Source organism: Chiloscyllium plagiosum, chromosome 13 (genome assembly GCF_004010195.1).
Source record: "Chiloscyllium plagiosum isolate BGI_BamShark_2017 chromosome 13, ASM401019v2, whole genome shotgun sequence".
In the NCBI taxonomy this organism is placed as follows: domain Eukaryota; kingdom Metazoa; phylum Chordata; class Chondrichthyes; order Orectolobiformes; family Hemiscylliidae; genus Chiloscyllium; species Chiloscyllium plagiosum.
Genome location: NC_057722.1, coordinates 80527564 through 80554482, shown reverse-complemented (window position 1 = coordinate 80554482; position 26919 = coordinate 80527564). Strand labels below are relative to the sequence as shown.

The 26919-nt window shown below is 40.6% G+C and overlaps 2 protein-coding genes across 7 annotated transcripts in view; both read left to right on the top strand.

Moving 5' to 3' along the window:
• mffa (mitochondrial fission factor a) overlaps positions 1-5839 on the top strand; it is a 45743-nt gene extending 39904 nt beyond the window's left edge. For 5 of the 6 annotated variants that reach the window (XM_043702858.1, XM_043702859.1, XM_043702854.1 and 2 more), the window contains one exon: positions 4393-5839. In XM_043702858.1, coding sequence (XP_043558793.1) covers positions 4393-4524 — 132 coding nt within the window. In that variant the 3' untranslated portion in view covers positions 4525-5839. Of the gene's footprint in view, positions 1-4101; positions 4141-4392 lie in introns of those variants that run through there. The other variant, XM_043702857.1, reaches the window with a different exon arrangement.
• A 349-nt stretch (positions 5840-6188) lies between these two features.
• mrpl44 (mitochondrial ribosomal protein L44) lies at positions 6189-16327 on the top strand. Its single transcript, XM_043702853.1, has 4 exons — positions 6189-6600; positions 9797-10265; positions 14437-14615; positions 16045-16327. The coding sequence occupies exons 1-4, from the start codon at positions 6428-6430 to the stop codon at positions 16211-16213; spliced, it is 990 nt and encodes a 329-aa protein (XP_043558788.1). The 5' UTR covers positions 6189-6427; the 3' UTR covers positions 16214-16327.
• Positions 16328-26919: the final 10592 nt, after the last annotated feature.

The following is a 26919-nucleotide window of genomic DNA, read 5'->3' as shown; positions in this document are numbered from 1 at the left end:
TCTAAAGGCATATCCCCCTCGGACTGCCTTTCTGCAGATGTTATATCATTGCTAATTAGCAACGGCATCCCCCCTCCTTTTTTACCACCCTCCCTAATCTTACTGAAACATCTGTAACCAGGAACCTCCAACAACCATTCCTGTCCCTCTTCTATCCACGTTTCCGTGATGGCCACAACATCGTAGTCCCAGGTACCGATCCACACCTTAAGTTCACCCACCTTATTTCTGATACTGGCATGTTTACCTCTGCACATTTCCCATCTGCTTGGATGTGTGATGGTCTCCATTTTATCATTAAGACATCATTTGTTAAGTAATAACACACAGGAATGCATTCACTTTCTTTCTCTGTAAATGCCTTTTGATACGACTGTTTTAACTCCTCATCTTTCTGCTGTAATTTAACTAGCACTGCAGAGCTAAAGATACTGGCATGTTTACCTCTTCGCTCTTTCTCTGTTCGACTTATGTGATCAAAGAAAGTTTCTGATAAAGCTATGTCAGCTTCCTTATTTGTGCCTTTTGATCTCTCGTATTTCAACTTATGCCTTGTGATCTTGAGATCACACAATCAGGGAAAATGCCTGGCTAAACATTCTCCATGTCTTCAGTTGCCTGCATCTCCACTGGCTTTTCAATTAGAGTAGGCAGCACGCCTACCTGTGAATCAGCTATATCATTTGCAAGGACAAATTGTATTCCTGGAGCTGACAGTTTTTCCAGTACTCCTACCACAAATTCTCCACTCTTCTCTGGACTCTCTAGCCTCACTTTACATAACTGAGCACTTTTTGTCTCGCCATGAATTCCTGTTACAAGTACCTTTTCTGGCAGTAGTCCTTCAGGAGTGCATATCTCCTCATCCTTCTGCATTACAGACTGAGAGCATTCCATGTCCTTAATATCATAACCTCCTTGCCTACTACTCCTGGTTTATATGAGTAAAGAACAGAGAACATTTGCAGCCCAGGAACAGGCCCTTCAGCCCTCCAAGCCGGAGCCGATCCAAAACCACTGTCTAAACCTATCGCCCAATTCCTAAGGATCTTTATCCCTCTGCTCCCCACCTACTCCTGCATCTGTCCAGACACACCTTAAATGAATTTCCCGTACCTACCACTACTACCTCTTCTGGCAACGCATTCCAGGCGGGATGACCTTGGGGTTGCAGTGAGAGAGACTCAGAGATCTTTGTAGAGAGAGGAGGAGAGCTGCTTCAGGGTAGGCATCCTTGCAAGAGGATTCGCAGTAAGGTTAAAATCAACTAGGCGAAAGTGAGGACTGCAGGTGCTGGAGATCAGAGTCAAGATGAGATTGGTGCTGGAAAAGCACAGCAGGTCAGGCAGCACCCGAGGAGCAGGAAAATCGACGTTACGGGCAGGAGCCCTTCATCAGGATTTCTGATGCATCACCTCACATTTGCTTGGAATAAACTTTACCTTTGCATGTGTATAGTTTTTAAGCAGATCTGGCACTTCCTCCTTAACCAACCTCTGATCATCTTGTGCTCTCCGAGGCAGATGTCTAACTTCCCTTGTGCTTTTTGTTACTCGTCCAACAAAACTTCCAGGCTTGTCTGGTTTTCCTACATCTGGCTTTCTCCTTGCCCACCAACACTGTGATTTCATGTAGCCCACTTTATTACAATGAAAACACCGGAGCTTTTTAATTTCTTTGTCCCCCCTCAAGGGTTTCTTTTACCCTCCTTATGATCTTCACTGAGATCCACCTTTTCCTTTCCATGTGAGGATTTCTCTTTTCCCCAGTTTCTATCCCTCATGGGCTAAAATTGATTCTGGAAGCCAAATCATGTTTTATGGACCAGCTCATAACTATCAGCCACTTCTGCTGCGAACCTTGCTGTTTTAACTCTCTGCTCTTCCACTTGAGTTCGCACTAATTCAGGCAGTGAATTTTTGAATTCCTCCGAAATAATTACCTCTTGAAGGCCATCATAGGTTTCCTTGATTTTTAAAGCTCTTATCCATTTATCAAAATTACCCTGTTTGATGCTTTCAAACTCCAGATAGGTTTGACCTGAAACATTGTCTATAGGCTTCTGGTACAAGCTCATATACACTTAAAATGGCTTTTTTCACCTCATCATACTCCCCAGATACCATCTCTGATCGTGATGCAAATACCTCACTTGCTCTACCTATAAGTTTTGTTTGGATCAACAAAACCCACATTGGCACTGGCCATGCATCTGTTTTGACACCTTTTCAAATGTGATGAAAAAGGTTTCCACATCCTTCTCATCAAATTTAGGCAATGCTTGAATATATTTAAACATTTTCTCACTCTGCTTCTGACTACCAGGGGCTTGCTCATCCTCACTCTCTTCCTTACTCAGCCTATCCTCAGCCTTTATCTCTAGCCTTTTAAGCTGACGTTCCCAGGAGGACCTGTTCAACCACAGAACACACCAGATGGCCTCCTTCTTTAGAGACTGCAATTTCCCTTCCCATGTGGTTAAAGATGCCCTCCAACGCATCTCGTCCACATCCCACCCCTCCAACCGTAACAAGGACAGAACGTCCCTGGTGCTCACCTTCCAACCTACCAACCTTCGCATAAACCAAATCATCCGGCGACATTTCCGCCACCTCCAAACAGACCCCACCACCAGGGATATATTTCCCTCCCCACCCCTTTCCGCCTTCCGCAAAGACCGTTCCCTCCGTGACTACCTGGTCAGGTCCACGCCCCCCTACCACCCACCCTCCCATCCTGGCACTTTCCCCTGCCACCGCAGGAACTGTAAAACCTGCGCCCGTTCCAAACTTCCAGCTCAGCACTGTCCCCATGAGTTGTCCTACCTGCCTATCTTCTTTTCCACCTATCCACTCCCCCCGGCCTATCACCTTCATCCCCCACTCACCTATTGTCCTTGATGCTACTTTCTCCCCCCCCCCACCCCCCTTTCACTTATCTCTCCCTTCAGGCACTTTGCCTGCATTCCTGATGATGATTTTACTGCTCCTCGGATGCTGCCTGAACTGCTGTGCTCTTCCAGCACCACTAATCCAAAATCTGGTTTCCAGCATCTGCAGTCATTGTTTTTACTTTTCCTTTTTAAGTGTCAGTTTTCGAAGTTCAAAGGCGCTCTCTTTTTCCTTCTCTGCTCTCTCTTTTTCCTTCTCTTCTGCTGATAATCACAGCTCAAACTGTTTCATTTATGCTGCCCTTTCCCCATCCCTTGCATCTAACTCAGGCCGCTTCATTCGCAACTGAATTTTTGCCATCTCTATAGATTCTGATGGTTTCTCCAGCAAGTTTAAATGCTGATCTACTGCTGTAATCATCTCTCCTTTCCTGACAGGAACAGCAGTTCCAATTCCAGCTTCTCTGCTAATTCTTGCAACTTGGTCTTATTCGCTTTTTGCAAAACTTCCAAAATCACTGCATCCACATCCAGAAACTTTTTGGCCACTGAAAAGGCCATTACTATCCCAAGCTTTGTCTACCCAACCAAACCGGCACCCAAAATAAAGACACTCGCACCTACCTCTCGATGTTTAAAATCCCACAAAGAGCCCCCAATCTGTTATGGACTAAGCCAGACCACTCAATATTCTTAAGCAGGCAGCCCAGACCATGACTTTGCAATTTGTTTAGGTAAGTGTACAGTGAAAATTATCTGGAGTAAATTAGCTAGATTGACTACTAGATTTAAAACAGACAAAGGTTAATTCACAAAATTACACAATGCAACATAAACAACAGAATAAAGAACCCCTACAGAACTCAGTCTATCCAAACTAGACTTAATTATGCTGTTCTGAATATACACAAACAGTCCCAATAAGCAAACTTCCCTAAAAACCAAGTATCAATGGAACACATGCTTACAGGTTGAAGTTGAAAAGCAGAAAGAGAGAGAGAAATTAAAAAAGAGAGTTTCCACACAGCTTCCTGTAGAACTTCCCAGTTCAGACTCAACTAAAAGCTGCTCAGCTCAGCTAGAGAGCTGACCACTCCACTTTCGTTATACAGGTCACTTCTAAAACATGACCACTTTGGCTTGAAGTCTCATCTGTTAACATATAAACAAAAGGCCTCTCCAAAATCCTTTTCTTCTCTGTACCAAACCAGACTGACCAGAGCTGAAAATGTGTTGCTGGAAAAGCGCAGCAGGTCAGGCAGCATCCAAGGAACAGGAGAATCGACGTTTCGGGCATAAGCCCTTCTTCAGGAATGACTGACCGACCAGAGCCCGGCCTGACTTATTACCACTCTGAAAAAGAAATCAAGGACAGAGTCTCCTTGATCCAAGGAACAGCTTTTAGAAGAAAAAGTGCTAGCTTTGTGACAACATGTAGCATTATTTTTCAAATACGTAATTGCTTCTCTTTAACTTTGATATTTATTTTGTCTTGCTGTCAGATAATTAAGCTCAACCGTAGACTCCAGCTCCTGGAGGAAGAAAACAGAGAGCGCACCCGACGGGAAATCATCATTTACTCAATAACAGTAGGGTTCTGGTTGATTAACAGCTGGCTTTGGCTTCGGCGCTGAATAGGCATTGTATGAATTCTTCATGTTCTAACCGAACAACAGGTCTTTTCAAAAACAGCTGGTGACAGAAGGGCCAGGGGTATTTTTATTGCTTCTCCTGCACCTTGCAGATTTCCTTGAGGTCCTTACACAGATTGCTCACTCCATACAAAACAGGAAAAGGAAATCATGGGGAGAAAGGGATGTTTTGTTGCTTCAATTTAAAATATTTATTGCATCACTTCATAAGACATCAGTTGACTCATTTTGCATGCCCGTGATTAGGGGATATGTAGTTTTCAGAACTTTAAAATATGTCATTGAATCTAATGTGCATGTGACTGTGTAGGACCAGTACAGAAGATGTCATGGAACTGAACAGCGAATAAAGCTAACAAGCAGCTTCTTTGAATGTATGACTTGCTGGATCAGGAGGACTACATATAAAAGATTTTGCAAGAGTTATATTTGAAGTGATGTACATATATATGGTGTTTGTATTCCATTGTCCCATGAAGATGAATTTCTAGTTAATAGGGCCTATATTTTGTTTTTGCACTGATTTTGAAAGGAATACTTTGGAGTATGAGAATAAACCTTTATATTTTTATGTGTGCATCAAAAACATATCCTGTTTCATTGACTTATTTTTAATTTTCATGTGAACCTGCACTCTGATGCAGACTGATATGTACTTAGCTGTGCATTGAAATGTCAGTATGTTACGTTTTGGCTCCTGGCATTTTTGTGCACTAATGAAAGCAATTTGGAACCAGGGTTGTAGGTGGTTGGGGGAGTTTGGTGGTGATCAAGTCAATCCAATTCATTTAACCATCCATCCTCTGAACCTGTGAATAGTTCTATTCTGTTCATATTATTCTGCAGTAAAATTTCCCAAAAAATTGTTTTGTAAATGTGTGTGGAGGGACTGGGTGTTTAGGGGAGGGGGAAAATGTTTTCCATGAATGCTGGAAGAATAAGTGTCATTGTGTCACCTGAACTTAATGTATTCCGTTGACGTTTGGATCAGACAAATGTTTACAGTGTGACAGTTTCAATGAGATATCTTTTAGTATATTACCTACTTTGTACTTGACCTGCGTATGCACAAATTAAAAATTTGACCTTGTTAAAAGACATTTATTACAGAAGCATCAATGCAAACATAGCCCAGATGGAAATGTATTTCTGGGTTTACAGTGTGCAAATGTTTTAATTGTGGCAAACTTTTTTTTCTAATGACCTTTTATGTAAGCAAGCTTGTACAAGATTGAAACTGCATATGTAAATATAGTTGACTATATCCAAGGTGGCAATAAATAAAATGAAATCGGAATGTTGTGTTTTTTAGTGTTTGTGTCACTTTTTGTGATTCATTATCCTGTAGATTGTAGATAGAAGGGGAGCAGGTTAGAATCACTAGGCTAAGTAATCCAGAGGCCTGAACTAGTCATTTCAACAACATAAATTGTATTCCTTAAATTACAACTTTAGAATTTAAAATCAGTATTTTTAATTTTAAAATTCTGAAAATAAAAAAGTCAGTTTGTAGCAAAGGTCATTACAAATCTAATAAAAGCAAAATACTGCAGATGCTGGAAATCTGAAACAAAACCAGCAAATATTGGAGAAATCCAACAGGAATTTAACTCAAAACATTAACTCCTCCTCAGTAGATATTGCCAGACCTACTTCTCGCTAACTTTTCTGTTTTTATTTCATTTCTACATGTAGTGTTTTTTGCCTAAATGCTACAATTATTCAAGAGTGACCGAAGATTCGAACTTTCACATCTCTTGTTAGACACAGACCTAATCAATCAGCGTGGAGGTAATCAGTCTGCTCTGGCTCTGGAATCGCAGTACGCAGGCGCAATTTGTGGGCGGGGCTGTATCTGGTGCGCAGCCGCAGTTTGGCCGGTGTGATGGCGGCGTTGATGTTGTCCCGCCGCGTTCTCGGGCCCTTCGGACAACGGTTTGCCCTCAGCCAGACCATCTCATTCACACAAACTAGGGAGAAGAAACGATGGATGAGAGCTTACGTACAGTTAATGGAAAGGAAAAAGAAACTTGAAGGGCCTCCGCCGCCTAAACCCCGGTGTGTAACACTGCATAGGCAGCAGGCCTCAGGCCCTGCAGAGCCCAGTATAAACGGTGCTTCGGGTGAATGTTGACTCTCATATTTTGCACTTAATATGCAAGACTATTAGAGCACCTTGCATTTATGGAGTTAGGCAACATATCATACATGTTCTCGTTGAAAGAGTGAAGAAGCTTGAGGGGCTGAATGGCCTCCTGTTCCTATATTTATATGTGACAGTTAGTATATGTTTCTTGGTAGAGGACATAATTAGGAGGCAGATGAAGTTAAAAGTGCTTTGTAGATGGCAACAGGTTTTGTACAGTTAATGGTATCCCCTAGAATATTGATAGTGGGGTATTTGGTGATGGTAACACCATTGAATATCAAAAGAGAAGTGGTTATATTTTGTCTTATTGGAGATGGACATTACCTGGCATTTGTGGCACGAATGTTACTTCCTACTTGTCAGCCCAAGCCTGGATTATCTAGATCTTGTTGCATTTGTACATGGTCCACTTCAGTATCTGAGGAGTCGTGAATGGTGCTGAACATAGTGATTCATCATCGAACATCTCCACTTCTGACCTTATGATGGGGGAAGGTCATTGATGAAACAGCTGAAAATGGTAAGGCCTAGGACACTACCTTGAGGAACTCCAGCAGAGATATCCTGGCGCTGAGATGACTGATCCCTAACATCCACAACCATCTTATTATGTGCCAAGTATGTCTCCAACCAGCAGAGAAGTTGCCCCCTAATATTCACCAATTCTAGTTTTGCTAGGGCTCCTTTATGTCATGTTGAGTCAAATGCAGCTTCATTGTCAAGGGCTGTCACTCACCTCACCTCAGAAATTCAGCTCTTTTATCCCTGTTTGAACTAGGGCTGTAATGAGGTCAGGGGTTGAATGGCCCTGGCAGAACCCAACTGGGCATCACTAAGCAAGTTATTGCAGAGCAGGTGCTGCCTGATTGCACTATTGATTACACCTTCCATCACTTTACTGATGATCGACCGTAGACTGATGGGGCAGTAGTTGGCTGGGTTGGAATTTCCTACATTTTGCATACAGGAGATACCTGGGCAATTTTCCACATTTAAAAAGTGTGGTACTGGAAAAGCTCAGCCGGTCAGGCAGCATCTGAGGAACAGGAGAATCGACATTTTGAGCAATGTTCAACTCTGATCTCCAGCATCTGCAGTCCTCACTTTCCCCCAATTTTCTCAAGATGTCAGTGCTGTAATTATGCAGCATGGCTACTGGACCACAGGTTCTGGAGCACAAGTGTTCAGTACTATTGCCAGAATATTATCAAGGCCCATAGCCTTTTCACTACCTAATGCCTCCAATCGATATCACATGGAGTGAATTGAATTGGCTGAAAACTGGCAATGTGATGCTAGGGATCACTGGAGGGGGCTGAGATGAATCATACACTCGAAGCCTTATGTTTTGAATTAGATGTATGATGTAGTGGGTTCATCCATAAATGTGGATGGGAATGTTTTTGCAACCTCCTCCTTTAGTCAGTTGTTTAATTGGCCACCATCATTCTCAACTGCAGGACTGCAGAGCTTAGATCTTGATCTATCTTGATTTGTTTGAGGGAATGTGAAATAGAGACTAATGATATGTCTCAGAGAAGGCGTAGATATTGGCAGATGACATTCCTAGTTTGTGTCATTCATCTTGGTGCTTGGATACGCACCTCAAGTGCTGTAAGCAACAAAGTTGTAGACCACATGTTGGAAGTCTTGCTTTTTGGTCAGTGCAGATAGTTTGACCCATGTGACCTCTTTTGTGCTGTACATTTTCAGTGATTCTATCTGGAAGACAGAACAGGGTGGCAAAACTGATGCTGACAGTTGGTGGGTTAAAAAAATCTCAAATTTTTTTTCTCAAATTCTGAAGTAATTAGCCTTAGCGAGTTTTAAAAAGGTCACCACTGGAAGAGCAGTTCACCCGAGTTAATAAGTTTATTCAGATATATGATGTAGGCATCACTGGCTTCACCAGCATTTATTGTCCATCCCTAGTTGCTCTTGAGAAAGAGGTGGTGAGCTGCCGCCTTGAACCACCACGGTTCTTGTGCTGTAGGTCGTCCCACAAAAGAGTATGAGGGAGTTCTAGGATTTTGACCTAGCAACGCTGCAAGATCAAGAATTCATTTCGAAGTCTGAACTGACAGTTGCTTGGAGGAGAGCTTGCAAGTAGTGGTGTTCTAATGCATCTGTTTCTCTTTTCTTTCTAGATAAGGTCAGAAATCACACAACACCAGGTTATAATCCAACAGGCTTATTTGAAATCACAAGCTTTTGCAGCGCTGATTAACTGAAGAAATAACAGCACTGTGAAAGCTTGTGATTTCAAATAAACCTGTTGGACTATAACCTGGTGTCATGTGAATTCTGAGTTTGCCCACCCCAGTCCAACACCAGCACCTCCACATCATTTCTTTCTGGATGGTACTGGTTTGGAAAGTGCTGTGTATGGAGCCCTACTGAATATCCACAGTGCGTTTTGTCAGTTGTATATACTCTGCTTCTGAATGTCGATGGTGGAAGAACTGAATGTTTTGTGGATCTGGTGTCAATCAAGTGACTTAGTGTCAAGCTTCTTGACTGTTGTTGCAATTGCACTCATCCAGGCAAGTAAGGAGTATTCCATCACACTCCTGATTTGAGTCGTGTCCATGATGGACAGGCTTTGAGGAGTCAGGAAGTGCAAGATTTCTAGCTTTTGACCTCTTGAAGTCCAGTATTTATATGGCTAGTCTAGTTTCTGGTCAGTGGGGTGTGTTGTTTGATGTAGTCCCCAGTCTTAGGGATGAAAGGTCTACATACCTGGCATAGTGCAGGCACTCGGATATCATATTACTTATTTGTGTGTTTGGAGAGATGTCATGTGGAAAAACACTCTTGGAGTCATAGTGTAGTGGCAGCATGAGACAGCTAGTTTTACCTGTTGTTCAAATGTTTGAAACATCTTCCCCTTCCAGGTTAGTTTAAGATAGACCCAACTTCCTTTATCTGCAGATGGGAGCACCATCTCGAAGTCTTCGCATTGGATTCTAGTATGTTATGGGAGTACACAATTTTAGATTGATATTTGTTTTTGATATAAGCTTCAATAACTATGGTGAAACTGTGAAGGTGAAAAGCAATTTTTGTTACTGTAAGCTGACTTTAAAATATTTTGTTGCATTTCAGGTCACAGCAACCTAACTGGGACTATCATGCTGAAGTAGAGGCCTTCAGTCATCGTCTTAATGAGAATTTCAACCTGGATCTTCTAAAAACAGCATTTGTTAATCCCTGTTACATCATGTCTGAGGAAGCACGTCGCCGGGAGCTTAAACTGGAAAGAGAGGAAATAACATTAAATCTTAAAGACAACCAGCAGTTATTTGAGAAAGGTTTATCGTTAGCAAATAAATACCTCCAAGACTGTTTCAGTAGTGCCTATCCAAACTTACCTGCAGATGGTGTTAAGGCACTTACTGGTCACATCACTGGGTCACAGATTGTGTGCCATGTGGCCAGGAATTTAGCTGTTGAAGACTTGACACTAAGTGCAGAGTTTCCAGTGCCACAAGAGGTTTTACAAAAGACATTCTTTGCTCTTATTGGAGCTTTGCTAGAGAGCAGTGGACCTGCAAGAGCCACCTTATTTGTTAGGGTAAGATATTGGGGCGGTAATGGTGTGGGTAGTGGATTATATTGCAAGTTTAAATAATAACAAGGAACTACACTCGGTACAGTGACAATTGCCTAAGGTTCAAGCAGATTTACAAGTTGTGAGAGCAGAAAGAAGTTGCATTCATATAATTTATATTATACCTTCAACATAAAGAAATGACCCAAGATGTTTCTCAGAAGCACAAACAAATATGAATAGCGAGACTCGCAGAAAGTTTGGTAACTGGAGCGGTTTGAGGTTGAAGGTAATTAGCGAACTAACCAGTGGGGATAATGAGAATTGTTTTATGATCTGGAATGCAATACCTGAAAGGACGATAAAAGCAGTTTAATGCTTCCTTTGAAAATAGAATTGAATGTATGTTTGTAAAGGAGAAAAATTGTAGGACCATGAGGAAGGTCAAAGGATCAAGACCAATTGGATGGTTCTTTCGAACAGCCAGTTCAAACATGATTGGCTGAATTGCCCCCTCCCCCTGTGCTTGATAATTCTGACACCCTGAAAAAGATATTAGAAGGGGTAATGAAAATATAGTCAAAGGGATAGGTTTTACATTCAGGCTTAAAAGAGGAGCTTGGAATAATGAGGAAATGAATTTATGTCAGAAACTGTTGAGTTTAGTTCTTGTTATACAGCCAGCACGTATGAAAAGTGAAAACACAGATGATTTCAAGATAAAATACCCATTGGGCAAATTGTGTGATTGGAAGTGATGTGGAATGAAAATGTTAAGCAAAATTGCTTGTACTGTTGAGGAAATGTGTCTACTGAAGTTTACACAAAATGAAGGAATGAGTGTATTCTATCTCAAGATACTAGAAATTTGCCAAGGTTTGAATATTTAATGTCCTATTCTTAGCTAAGATCCTTGGAAATTGTTTGTGATTAATGAGGTGAGACGTGTCAGTGATGGGAAGTGAAATGTTTTTAATTATTTTGTCAACCATAATCAAAATTGCTCTACTGCATAAAGAACAAACCCAGACATGGAGTAAAACCACCTCTATTTTGTCCTAACAATGTGCTTTAATCTCAAAACACTCATATTCCCTACATCTGCCAACCTTATGGCTTCTCTGAGATCATTAAATTGTATTTTTTTGCAATAGAAACATAGTAGATTGAGATTAGAGAAAAATTACTCCTCTTGTACAATGGGACTTGTAAAATGCATTGCACTCAAAATACAAGATGAAACAGTCAAAATACTGGAGAGCACTTAGCAAACACATCCTTGTATGTTTATGAGGAGAGAAAATTAGCAGAATCTTCTCAGACATGAAAAATAGACCTGTACTGTACAAGAACTTTATGGAAATGTCAAATAATATTGCTTGAATTTTGTACAAAGTGAAAGAACTAAAATCACCTTGGTCAGACACAAGTTTTGACTAAGATGCATTTGGATTGTGCACTATTCAGATGGAGGCAGTGACATTGGGAGAATCGAATATGGAATCTGCTAGTCCAGTCATGAGCTGGGCACACTTTGCTGGGCTCTTGAGAGCCCTGTTTCTGATGATTTCTTATGTTCAGATTTAAATATTTATGCATGTCATTGTATTTTTCCTCATTATTAAAATATAGCTGGAGGGTTAGTGTCAAATGCTTTTGATTTCAAACTAATGCTAAGATGTTGCAGTGTAAATTCTGAGTTGGGCCTGACTTTGCCCTTGATATGGAGTACAATATTTTTGCATCTGTAGAGCAAAGCTGCTTCACCCTCACATGGCAACTGTGCATATGTCGGTTCAATTAACCAGCTAAAAACTTGAAATTTACAAAGTGAGGGCTTTGGTTTTCATTTATATAGTTGAATTGACAGAATTCCAGTATGGTTGAATTTAAAGTTCAGATGGAGAGTGTCAAGATAAAATCGAATACCAGAGTCTAAGAAAATAAGGGAGGCTCTCAAATTGAAAGAGAAGGCAAACAAAATGGCCAAGATCAGTGGGAATCTAGAAGACTGGGAAAGCTTTAAAGGTCAACAGAAAGCTACTTAAAGATCTATAAAGAAAGATAAGATGAAACATGAGGAAAAACTAGCATAGAATATAAAGACAGATAGCAAAAGTTTCTAGAAATAGATAAAATGAAAAAGAGTAGCAAAAGTAAACGTTGGTCCTTTAGAGGATGAGCAGGGGCATTTAATCATGGAATATGATGAAAAGGCTGAGGCATTGAACAGGTATTTTGTGTTGGTCATCACAGTGGAGGACACAAATAACATGCCAGTAATTTGACGAAGAGACAAAGGTAGGTGAGTAGCTAGAAACAATCATTATCACAGAAGTGGTCGTATTGGGCAAGCTAATGGAGCTAAGGATACACAAGTCTTCTGGCCCTGATGGAATGCAACCCAGGGTACTAAATGAGGTGGCGGGAGAAATAGCAAATGCATTTGTGGCAATTTCCCAGAAGTCGCTGGACTCTGGGACAGTTCTAGCAGATTGGAAAGCAGCAAATGTGACACCACTGTTAAAAAAAGGGAGGTAGGCAAAAGATGGGAAATTATAGACCAGTTAGCTTAACTTCTGTAATGGGCAGGTGCTTGAGTCTATTATCAAGCAAGAAATAAGAGGGCATCTAGATAGCAGTTGTCCCGTTGGGCAGACGCAGTATGGGTTCATGAAGAGCAAGTCATGCTAAACCAATCTTTTGGAATTCTATGAAGACATTACAAGCAAGGTGGACAATGGGGACCCAGTAGATGTGGTGTACCTAGATTTCAAAAAGGCCTTCAACAAGGTGCCACAGAAGATGCTGCTGCATACGATAAAGTTGCATGGTATTGCGGGTAAAGTATTAGCATGGATAGAGGATTGGTTGACTAACAGGAAGCAAAGAGTGGGGATAAATAAGTGCTATTCTGGTTGGCAATCAGTGAATAGTAGTGTGCCTCAGATATCAGTGCTGGGACCGCAGTTATTCACAATTTACATAGATGATTTGGAGTTGGGGACCACGTGTAGTGTATCAAAGTTTGCAGATGACACTAAGATAAGTGGCAGAGCAAAGTGTGCAGAAGACTGTGAAACTTTGCAGAGGAACATAGATACTTTAAGTGAGTGGGCAAAGGTCTGGCAGATGGAATAAATGTGAAATCATCCCTTTTGGTAGAAGTAATAGTAAAAAGGACTATTACTTGAATAGTAAAAAGTTGCAGTGTGCTGCTATGCAGAGGGACCTGGGTATCCTTGTACACAAAGCAGAGAAGGTTGGTCTGCAGGTACAACTGGTAATTCGAAAGGCAAATGGAATTTTGTCCTTCATTGTTAAAAGGATTAAGTTTAAAAGCAGGGAGGTTACGTTGCAGCTATATAGGATGCTAGTGAGACCACATCTGGAGTAGTGCGTGCAGCTTTAGTCCCCTTACTGAAGAAAGGGGATGCAGAGGAGGTTGATTCCGGAGTTGAGGGGGTTGGCTTATGAAGAGAGACTGAGTAGACTGGGATTATGTTCATTGGAATTCAGAAGAATGAGGGGGGGAGTCTTATAAAATGTATAAAATTATGAAGGGAATAGATAAGATAGATGTAGAGAGAATGTTTTCACTGGTGGGTGAAACTAGGACAAGAGAGCATAGCCTCAAAATTAAGGAGGGTAAATTTAGGACTGAATTGAAAAGGAACTTCTTCACCCAGAGGGTTGTGAACCTATGGAATTCCCTGCCCAGTGGAGGAGTTGACGCACCTTCAGTAAATGTTTTTAAAGCTAAGATAGTTCTTTTTGAACAATGAAGGAATTAGGGGATACAGTGAGCGGGCAGGTAATTGGAGCTGAGGCCACGAAAGATCAGCCATGATTCTCTTGAATGGCAGAGCAGCCTTGAACAGCCAGATGGCTTACTCTGTTCCTACTTCTTATGTTCTTATGTAATATAACTTTGGGTTGTGTCTGTTGTGTTTGCAGTTTTGAATGATTTGAACCAAGACCAAAAGTAACTATTTAGATCTGTGAATGCAATGTTTGGTTAATAACTTGTGTTATTAACATGGTGTTACATGCTGTCTCTCTTTAATGCATCTAATGATTCAAATGCTTTGTGAATTTGTAACAATCTACTAACAGTCCATGAAATGTTCACTCCTACTTTCACTTTTGAATACAAAATTTGACTTTATGTTGTAATGTGTTTTCTAATTTATAGGACTTCTTAATTACTCAACTTATTGGTAAAGATCTGTTTGAAATCTGGCCTGTTGTTAATCCCATGGGACTATTGGTGGAAGAGCTGAAGAATAGGAAGATGGTTCTTCCCGAGTCCAGACTGACGAGACAGTCTGGAGTCAGCACTGTGCTCCCAGTGTATTTTGTTGGATTATACAGGTACTTGATGAATGTTGGTCAACGTGCTATGGAGTGGCTATGACTTAAACCCTATGGTTAATAAGTATGAATGGAACTGCTGTAAAAAAGCATTTCATATTACATTTCATATGTTTCCTCTTGCTCATCATATAAATGTATTGCAGACTGTAAAATGTTAGGTCTCAGAAATGAAGCTTAAAAGCTGTTTGGAACAGTGGAACACTAAGGGTTGATGGCATTCTTGATTGTTGGAAGCATGTTTTATGAATTGCTGGATAGAAGGATAATTTAATGGCTGCAGAACTAAAGTGGTGGGCAGGGTTGCTGATTGCATGAGTGGGTTGCTGTTATGGGAAATGAGTTTAGGATTGCTGATTCACATTATGAACAGGCAGTGAAAGTTTTTGTACGAGAAGCTGCATTAATGTTAAGGAGTGCTCCATTTAAAGATTGCTCAGTTTTAAAACAGTAATTTTGCATCTGCAAGAGCTACCTGATAGTGACATCTCTTCTTGAACCATTGCAAGTCTTGTGTTAATAATATTGTAGTCCTGGTGTTGATAGAGTTTTGCAGGGCAATAAAGAAGTAGTAATATATACCCATCAGGATGATATGTTATTTAGCCTCTTATGTGATAGGCCTTTCAGAATGAGCTGGTAATCCTGCTTCTCGGATGCTGCCTGACCGGCTGTGCTTTTCCAGCACCGCACTTTTTGACTCTGATATCCATCATCTGCAGTCCTCACTTAGTCCTGCCACTTGTCAATCCAACATAGGAGACTAAAAGCTGCAGTTGCCAGGCATCTGTGAAATGTTTAAATCAAATATTGCAATAGAGAACATCATTTTTAAATGAAACAGCTAGAAGCCATTGACTTGTTGGTGCTGCCTTGAGCAATGCAATGATTAGTTGGGGTATTTTGCTTGTACGGAGTTGGTACATTGTACATTTGGAATAGAATAAAGAGTTGATGAATGAAGGATGAGAGAAGTGCCTAAAATGGAATCAAATACTTTGGATATGAGAGTGCAGCTGTTCTATTATGTTAAAATAGAATAGAGAAAAGAGATCAACTCCTAAAAATGCATGAATGCTTTTCTTGGGCCATTCAGTCAAGTTGCATGTATTAAATATTCCTAGAATTGTCATTTATTTTACATAATTAAATTGGACTTTCAACTTTCAGACATGAGTTTTAATTTTTAAGTTTGCTCAACTTCCCTAAACAATTAGCTTTTTTTTCTAATTGACTGGGTTAGATGAAAGATTTTGAATGGTTTGTGAAATAGTTACCTCATGAAGTCTGCATTGTTCAATTTCGTGTGACAAGTAATTCATACATTTAAATTATACTTGGTAAATGCATCTGTCTTACATTTATAAGAAAATGTAGTAGTACTGACCTTGAAATGCTGGAATTAACAGATTTCAATGTCTTGTTTCAGTGATAAGCAACTAATTGCAGAAGGACCTGGTGAAACTGTGCTGTCAGCAGAAGAAGAGTCAGCACGAGTAGCACTGCGTAAAATTTATGGCTATACAGAAAACAGACGACCTTGGGATTATTCAAATCCCACAAAGCAACCCACAGCAGCGAAAGCTCTGTGCAATTAATGTGCTGGCCTCATCCCATCTGATTTGTCATCAAGTAATAGTCCTGATTATAGGACATTAACCATTGTAAAATGATGAACATTTGCACAGCTGAAATAAAAACATTCAAAATCAGTTTTCAATTTTCATTGCAAAAAGTATTTGGGGCATTGTGTCCTGATGATGCATACAATTCTGGCTGTCATGTTATTAAAAGGATATAGATGTACTGGAAAGGATCTGTTGTCCTAGTCACAAAACATCTGAAAGTGAACCTTCCAGCTCAGTGATCAAACTTACATCCAGAACCTCAACCTGAGCTACAAATCTTCTCCAAGCTTGCTAGGATTATTTTCATTTGAAAGACGGAGGTTGAGAGGGGACCTGATTGAGGTTTAAAAAATCATGAGGTATAGACAGGATGGATAGCAAGAAACTTTTACTAAGGGTAACGAGTTCAAGGTGAGGGGATAAGTTTAAGGGAGATATGTGTGCAAAGTTCTTAAAGTAGAGGGTGGTGGATGCCTGGAACGCATTGCCAGTGGAGGTGGTAGAGGCAAACACAATAGATCATTTAAGATGAATCTAGACAGATACATGAATGGGCAGGGAGAAGAGGGATGCAGATCCTTAGAAAATAGGCAGCAGGTTTAGATAGAGGATCTGGATTGGTGCAGGCTTGGAGGGCTGAAGGAACTGTTCCTGTGCTGTAATTTTATTTGTTATTTGTACTTTGTTCTTTTAATAACATGACTTCTTAATGACCTATCCAGAGTGCAGTTAACCAGGAATAGCGATTGATGTCTCAACCACTCATCCAATGAGTGATGGGCAAAACTGTGATAAAAATATTTGAATATAGTTAAGTGCAAAGTCATCCACTTCAGATACAAAAATAATGATGGATCTGAATACTTTATAAATGGTCAAACTTTAGGAACTGTTCAAAGTTTGTGCGAAGATTTATAGCTCGGGTGCTCGTTGTTGTGGTTCTGTTCGCCGAGCTGGAAGTTTTTGTTGCAAACGTTTCGTCCCCTGGCTAGGCGACATCATCAGTGCTTGGGAGCCTCCTGCGAAGCGCTTCTTTGATGTTTCCTCCGGTGTTTATAGTGGTCTGTCCCTGCCGCTTCCGGTTGTCAGTTTCAGCTGTCCGCTGTAGTGGTTGGTATATTGGGTCCAGGTCGATGTGTTTGTTGATGGAGTTTGTGGATGAATGCCATGCCTCTAGGAATTCCCTGGCTGTTCTCTGTCTGGCTTGCCCTATGATAGTAGTGTTGTCCCAGTCGAATTCATGTTGCTTGTTGTCTGCGTGTGTGGCTACTAAGGATAGCTGGTCGTGTCGTTTCGTGGCTAGTTGATGTTCATGTATGTGGATTGTTAGCGGTCTTCCTGTTTGTCCTATATAGTGTTTTGTGCAGTCCTTGTATGGTATTTTGTACACTACATTAGTTTTGCTCATGTTGGGTATCGGGTCCTTCGTTCTGGTGAGTTGTTGTCTGAGCGTGGCTGTTGGTTTGTGTGCCGTTATGAGTCCTAGGGGTCGTAGCAGTCTGGCTGTCAGTTCTGAGATGCTCCTGATGTATGGTAGTGTGGCTAGTCCTTTTGGTTGTGGTATGTTCTCGTTCCGTGGTCTTAGTAGCCACACACGCAGACAACAAGCAACATGAATTTGACTGGGACAACACTACTATCATAAGGCAAGCCAGACAAAGAACAGCCAGGGAATTCCTAGAGGCATGGCATTTATCCACAAACTCCATCAACAAACACATCGACCTGGACCCAATATACCAACCACTACAGCGGACAGCTGAAACTGATAACCGGAAGCGGCAGGGACAGACCATTATAAACACCGGAGGAAACATCAAAGAAGCGCTTCGCAGGAGGCTCCCAAGCACTGATGATGTCGCCTAGCCAGGGGACGAAACGTTTGCAACAAAAACTTCCAGCTTTAGGAACTGTGTAGATTGAAAGGAATTTGGGATTCATTTACATCACTAAAATATCATGGACAGGTGCAGAAATTAATCAAAACAGCCAATGGAATGATGTATTTTGTTTCGAATATTGAAAGGCAAAAGAAAAAAATGTTCCTCAATATCTACACAAAGCCATTAGACCACATCTGGATGATTCTATTCAGTTCTGGGCCCGAATCCTAGAAAGGATCCTTCTGACCTTGGAGATGGTGTGACCCAGATTTACCAGAATGGTATCTAGATGCTAAGTTTTTAAAATATTACAAGTGAGGGTTGTATTTCTCAAACTTAAAAAAAAGGATTTGGTTTGATCAAAATTTTAAAGATGAGTATATGCAGCAAATCTACTGGTTGGGAAATCTAGAATAGACCCTTTAGGAGTGAGGTTTGGAGGCATGCCTACCTGTACAGGATATGGTAATTTATGAGCCTTCAACAAAGGCAGTTGGTAGTAGATCAATTGTTGATTTCAGACTTAAAACTTCTGTCGACCAAGAGTTTAAAGGAATTAGGTCACATTAGTCATAAACTCATTGAATGGCAGGACAAACCTAATGAGTTGAATAACCTACTCCTATTTGTTTTTTTTAATACTGCTTTCTGGGTCTAGAATCAGTATCCATCTTATTACTCTCTTGGAATCTTAGTGTGACAGGGAATTTGTTGGTCACATCCTTTTGATATAGTCATGGTTATTTATGTTTACTTTGTTGACACTTCAGTATTGTGTGTGAACGTGGTATTGCAGGAGGACATTGCGTTCCTAGTCAAATTTGAGTTTCACGTTTTGAAATACAGAAAAAACTGAATTAAAACTATTACACCTAGATTCCAAAATATAGAAGTATTGATTTGATATTTCTATGCAGGGAGTCACATTGGTTGTTAATAAGTAGTAACTTCAATTCCATAGATTGCTATGTACTGGCAACCTCTATACATTCCTCATGTTGGTATAGATTTGTACCAACTTATTTTTTTTCCTCCATAATTTTACTTCAATTCTGTAGAATCTGATTTTTCCTTTCATGGAAGGAAATACAATTATGGGTGATTTCCCCAAGTAACACAGAAAGGCAGAAGGAAACTTGTACATATAACAAAGGCAAGAGAGCAAGGTTTACACCAACTATGTTCACATCCACTGGCAAGCTTAAAAAGCATAATATTGAGTTAGGCACTGTGGACAGGTAGATGTATTCAACAGTTTGCCATTTGCACTTCATTCATTATATGCAGTGATGAAATGCAATCCAAAGGGTTAGAAAGATTACACAAATGAGGCTATATATGAGTTAATTTATGCAAAGTAGAAACCTGGTCTACGTCTGCACCATGCACAGAATGTCAAGTTACTTTATATTAGAATATAGAAGAATACAGCACAGTACAGGCCCTTCGGCCCTCGATGTTGCGCCGATCCAAGCCCACCTAACCTACACTAGCCCACTATCCTCCATATGCCTATCCAATGCCTGCTTAAATGCCCATAATGAGGGAGAGTCCACCACTGCTACTGGCAGGGCATTCCATGAACTCACGACTTGTTGAGTAAAGAAAAATGAAAGCGCCGCGTGCAGTCACATGGACCTGCCGCTCCCGCCCCTCAAAGCCCGTGATCACGTGCCTGGTCACCACCATCTCCACCTAACCCCCCCCCCCCCGACTATTGTGACTATCCCCAGAAATAATTTTATATTAATCCAAATAGTGAACATAATATAGCTTCTTGGGTGAAATCAGTACAACAACAAATTATTGTGAGAAGGAACACTTCAAATTTTGTTTCATTCTGGTGTTCTCTGAAGTTTTCCTAATGTTAGGAGGAATCTTTAAAGCCATACTTGTCCATCAATATTTTTGTTAGTTCAGTTTTGTAAGTTTCATAATGAGGTAAACAGTTACAAATACAATGGTGAAACATTGGGAAGTGTGAATATACAAAGGGATCAGGGTGTCCTTATACTGCAGTCAATTAGATAGACAGGTGCAGCAAGCACTTAGGAAGGCTATGGTATATTGATCTTCAATGCAACAGATTTTGAATTCAGAAGTAAGGATGACTTCATGTAGTCAGGGCCTTGTGTGCAGTTTTTATTTCCCAACCTAAGAAAGAACAGAGGGAGGTTCACTGGGCTGATGCTGGGAATCAAGGGAGTGTTAAAGGATGAACAGGGATTTGATTAAAATTTATAAAATTCTAACAGGACTTGATAGACTAAATGCAATGTGTGTTTTCTCTGGTCGGGGAGACTAGACCAGGGATACAGTGTCAGGATAAGGGGTAGACCATTATGAGGAAACTACTGTAGGGGAAGTGAGCCATCTGGATGGAAAGGGCTCCAGCAGGCAAGCGCAGCATGGATTCAGGAAGGGAAGGACGTTTGGATGTAACAAACACTGTTGTTGGAGAGGAACAAGTGCATGTTGTATACTTTAGTTTCCAGAAGGCGTACAATAAGGTGCCGCATAAAAGATTCATGCATAAAAATGCATGGAGTTGCAGTGAATGTACTAGCATGGATAGAGCATTGGTCAAACAATAGAAAGCAGAGTGTTGGGAGAAATGGCTGTTTCTCTGGTTAGAGATCAGTGGTGAGCGGGATGCCGCAGGGGTCAATGTTGGGCCCGCAACTGTTCATTATATATATAAATGATTTGGAAGAGAAAACCGAGTGTAACATTTCCAAGTTTGCTGGTGACATTAAATTTAGTGGAAAGGCAAACTGCAGAGAATGTGGAAGGTCTGCAAAGAGATTTAAATAGGTTAAGTGAGTGGACAAGGGTCTGGCAGATGGAGTACAATGTTGGTAAATGTAAGATTATCCACTTTGGAAGTAAAAATGGTAGGTCAGGGTATTATTTAAATGGTGAAAGATTGCAGCATGGTGATGTGCTGAGGGACTTAGGAGTGTTTGTACATAAATCGTGAAAAGTTGATTTGTAGGTGCAATAGGTGATCAGGAAGGCAAACAGAATATTGGCTTTCATTGCTAGAGGGATTGAATTTAAGAGGAGGGAGGTCCTGCTGGAATTGTACAAGGTGTTAGTGTGGCCGCACCTAGAGTATTGTGCGCAATTATGGTCTCCTTACTTGAGGAAGGATATACTGGCTTTGGAGGTGGTGCAGAGGAGGTTCACCAGGTTTATTCCGGAGATGAGGGGATGACCCTATGAGGAGAGGTTGAGCCGCCTGGTACTGTACTCACTAGAATTTAGAAGAATGAGAGGGCATCTTATAGAAACATAAAATTATGAAAGGGCTAGATAAAATAGAGGCAGGCAAGTTGTTTCTGCTGGTGGATGAAACTCGGGGATATGGCCTCAAGATTAAGTTGGGGGTAGATTTAGGGCAGAGATGAGGAGGCACTGCTTTCCCGAGAGAGTAATGAATCTATGGAATTCTCTGCCCAAGGAAGCATTACAGGCAGCTTCATTAAATATATTCAAGACACAGTTGGATGGTTTTTGCATGGTAGGGGAATTACGGATAATGCAGGTAGGAGGCGCTGAGATGATGGATAGATCAGCCATGATCTTAATGAATGGTAGAGCAGGCTTGATGGGCCAAATAGCCTACTCTTCCTTTTACTATGATACCAAGAGCCTGTGGAATTCCGAACCACCAATGGCCAAGTCACTGAATATGTTCAAGAAAGGGAAAGACAACTTTCAGATTATAAATGTATCAAGAGGTATGAGGAATAAGTGGGAATAAGGCATTGAGGTAGAGGATCAGCTGCAATCATACTGAATGGTGGAAAGGCCTGTTGTTCCAAATAGTTCCTAGATTCTGTTTCTAATAAACAATTTGAAATGTACAAGAGAACCAACATCCAGAAATACGAACACGTAATGTTTAAAAATAATAGAATAAAAAATGTCTTTCATAACTACATGGTAACTTTCCTAGATTTTTATTTTTACCCCATAAGCATGTGTTGTATGTACAAGTGTTAATGAACCACTCTGTAGTTGAAGCTACAGTTAGTGAGTTTTGAGAAGATTTGTAGCTCAGGTTGAGGTTCTGAGTTTTGCTCGCTGAGCTGGAAGGTTCATTTGCACACGTTTTGTCACCATACTAGGTAACATCATCAGTGAGTCTCCAGATGAAGCAGTGGTGGTATGGCCCGCTTTCTATTTATGTGTTTGAGTTTCCTTGGGTTGGTGATGTCATTTCCTGTGGTGACATAATTTCCTGTTTTTTACAGGGTGTGGTAAATGGGATCCAAGTTAATGTGTTTGTTGATAGAGTTCCAGTTGGAATGCCACGCTTCTAGGAATTCTCGTGCGTGTCTCTGTTTGGCTTGTCCTAGGATGGATGGGTCATGTCATTTTGTGGCTAGTTGATGTTCATGTATCCTGATGGCTAGTTTTCGGCCTGTTTGTCCAATGTATCGGTGCTGCGGTTTTGGTAATGCTACCTCATAATGAGATTTAACTACAGTATTTGTTTTCTAGCAGGTAAGTTAAAGTTTTAGCTATTTTATGTATTTAGTCAAAATTCCAATGTTTAACTGGTAGCAGAATCTCTGATCAACATTGATGGTAGCAAAGGTCATACTCAAGCTGTGACCACTGCTAATTTTACACATTTAAAGGGTGAGAATTGAAACCTGTGTAACTGCTGCTTTCCATCAGATTTTACTTCCAATTTAAAAAGAACAAATCCAATCTGGTAAATTACCACCCTATCAGTTTACTCTCAATTACTAGCAAAATGATGAAAGATGTTGAGCATATTAGCCATGATTCGGAGATGCCGGTGTTGGACTGGGGTGTTCAAAGTTAAAAATCACACAACACCAGGTTATAGTCCAACAGGTTTAATTGGAAGCACACTAGCTTTCGGAGCGACGCTCCTTCATCAGGTGATTGTGGAAGGCTCGATCGTAACACAGAATTTATAGCAAAAATTTGTAGTGTGATATAACTGAAATTATACATTGAAAAATTGATTGTCTGTTAAGCATTTCATCTGTTAGAATACAGTGATAGTTTCACTTCTTTCATGTGTAAATCACAAAACCCTTTCTATTTCAATGGATGAATGGGCACCACACAACAATCAACAGACAGGAGGGTTCCCTCCCAGTTGGGGAACATTTCAGTGGTCCAGGACATTCAGCCTCGGACCTTCGGGTGACCATCCTCCAAGGTGGACTTCGGGACAGGCAGCAGACGAAAGTGGCCGAGCAGAGGCTGATAGCTAAGTTCGGTACCCATAGGGAGGGCCTCAACGGGGACCTTGGGTTCATGTCACATTACAGGTGATCACCATTGCACCACACACCATTCATGTAGAACTCTGAGCTTAAAAACTGCATGAATTTATGTAAAACTCTGTTATCTCACTTTTTAGATTAGAATCAATCTAAACATCAGGTCATAGACAGAGAACACAGGGGGCTAACACCTTCAACATATTGTCTAGCTATCACCCATTGTTAACAGCTAACCCGAGAATGCAACTTAAACAAAAGGGTTTTGTGATTTACACATGAAAGAAGTGAAACTATCACTGTATTCTAACAGATGAAATGCTTAACAGACAATCAATTTTTCAATGTATAATTTCAGTTACATCACACGGCAAATTTTTGCTATAAATTCTGTGATACGATTGAGCCCTCCCCATCACCTGATGAAGGAGCGTCGCTCTGAAAGCTAGTGTGCTTCCAATTAAACCTGTTGGACTATAACCTGGGGTTGTGTGATTTTTAACACTGAGCATATTAGAAAGCAGCATGCAACCCTTTAACAATCCTCAATAAGGATTCTATCATTCTCACTTGGATCCTGAACTTATTATAGACTCGGTCCAGAAGAGTCAAATTCCACAGGCATTGCAAGACTGACTGCCTCTGACAACAAGGCAGGATTTATCAACTGTGGCATCAAGGAGCCGAGGTAAAATTTAAAGCACTGGCACTGGAGAGGAATCCTTCAATCAGTTGTACTGATACATAGCATAACTACAGTTGTAAGAGGCCAATTCTTCATGACAGCCATCTTCAGTTACTTCACGAATGAGCCTTCCATCTTAAGGTCAGAAATGGAAATGCTTGGAGAATACTGTGCAATGTTTAGTTCCATTTGTTACTCCTCAGATTATCTAAACAGTCCTTACTGAAGTGCAGCATTGAGACAACTTTCAAACTTGGCCTGATAAGTGTTTTAATATTTCAGCTACACAAATACCAGGCTGTGACCACCTCTATTAACAGCATATCTAACCACCATTCAATGGCATTACCATCATTGCATTTCTTCCATCAGCAATATCTTGTGGGTCACCATGGACCTGAAAATTAACTCGACCAGCTACATAAATATAATAGCTCCAATAGCAGGTTATGCAAAGTGTGATTCACCAACTGCCCCCCAAAGCCTTTCTAAGGAGCAAGAAAGAAGACTCTCCGCCTGTCTGAATGACTGCAGCTCCAAACACACTCAAGAGATTTGATTCCACCCAGGATAAAGCAGCATTTTTGATTGGCATCTCACCCATGACCTTCAATGTTCATCCTTTTCATCACCAATGTACAGTTGCAGCAGTGTGTGTCATCAACAGGAAGGCATTGCAGCAACTTGCTAAAGTTTATTTGTTAATAATAGCCAAAACCCACAATCTCTACCACTTAAAAAGGACTACAGCAGCACACACATGTGAATGCCACCACTTTCAAATTCCCCGTAAATCACACAACACTCATGCATAGAAATATATCACTGTTCCTTCATACTGGCTAGATCAAAATCCTGGAACACCTTAATTAACAGTACTGTGTGAATACCTTCCCCGTACTGACTGCAAGGGTTCACCGACAGTGCCTCACTACCACCTTCATGCAGTCAGTTAGGAATGCACAATGTATGCTGTCTTTGCCAGTGATATTGACATTCTGTGAATGGATTGAAATAAAACAGAATTGCTTTTAGATTATTCTGGAGTATCGTTTGTATAACCCTAGTACAAGTTGTCCAATCTGCCTTCAAAGCGGTCAGTGACTACATTATTCATTCTAATTTTAAAGTTCTCCATTACAACACTGTATCTCCAACTTAATAACTATGTTGTTAGCATAATAGTGGTATAAGCTTGTATCTGTAAATAAATTTAACTTCTAATATCACAAAGGGTCGATGAAATGGAGTTGATTCTTGGTAACAAATCTTATACCAATGCTTTATTCTTCCTTAAATAAACTATGTGGAAAACCATTAAAATTGAAATCTAAATTTGTGCCAGTGCTGAAGCTACAACTTTATTCTGATAATTTTTGTAAGAAGCAATACTCAAGTTCACATGAAATGTAATTCAAGAGTCAATATATATGGGAAGTGTAATTTTACATGTATAAACGATGAAGTCCTTCCACAGTCAGAATAAGATGCAGCTGATCAGCATGTGGAAATTTTAGAGGAGGATAGGAAATCTGTCAGATCTACACTTTCTTTTTCCCCACAATGATTTTTGGACAAATATTAGAGTATTTTGAAACAAAAAATTGCCTTTGTTTTGATTTGCCAACACAGAGAAGCTGTTATTCCTTTTACTGTGATTATAGACAGTAATGTACCAATGTGACTGCAGTCCTATTATACTGTGATTGTAGACAGTATACAAATCAGAATATTGGCAAGACCAAACAGACTGAGTAACTGCTTTACAAAGCGCCTCCACTCCATCCATAGGAACAACCCTGACCTCCTGGTTGCTTGCCAGGTTAATAAACAACCCTGTTCACATGTTAGCATTTCTGTCCTGGGCCGGTTGCAATGTTCCAATGAAGCTCGAGGAAAAACACCTCATTTCTACTTCAGCATTTTAACAATCTTAAAGTTTAATTCAGTTACTTCAGAAAGCGAGTGTAATGCCCGTTCACCCTCCATGACTTTGTATTGTTTGCTTTAAGTAGAAAGGATCAATTTTCTCCATTTCTCACTTTGATTTGTAGCCATTTTACATCACTATTTCATCAAAGAATAAAAAACCCTGTCTTTTATAATGAAAATAAACAAACTGCAAATGCTGAAGCGCTGAAAAACTCTGGAAAAACTCAGCAGGTCTGGCAGCACATATGGAGAGAAAGCAGAGTTAAGATTGAGTCCAGTGACTCTTCTTTAACGGTCTTTTTTGTCCGTTCTTTAGGTATTTTCTAATCAAGCCTGTTCAGAGGTGTCATTACACACCCCACCTTTTTTGTGGTTTATACCAGTTCAAAGAAGGCTCATTGGCCCTGAAACGTTAACTGTGTTTCTCCCCATAGATGCTGTGAGACCCGCTGAGTTTCTCCAGCAATTTCTGATTTTGTTTCAGTTTTCCATAATCTGCAGTTCTTTATTTAAAGTTAAAAATCACACAACACCAGGTTATAGTCCAACAGATTTAACTGGAAGTACTAATTTCTGAGCTCTGCTCTTTCATTAGGTTGTTGTGGAGCACACAATTGTAAGGCATAGAATTTAGAATCATAGAGATGTACAGCATGGAAACAGACCCTTCGGTCAGACCCGTCCATGCCGACCAGATATCCCAACCCAATCTAGTCCCACCTGCCAGCACCCGGCCCATATCCCTCCAAACCCTTCCTATTCATATATCCATCCAAATGCCTCTTAAATGTTGCAATTGTACAAGCCTCCACCACAGGCTCTGGCAGCTCATTCCATACCCGTACCACCCTCTGCTTGAAAAGGTTGCCCCTTAGGTCTCTTTTATATCTTTCCCCTCTCACCCTA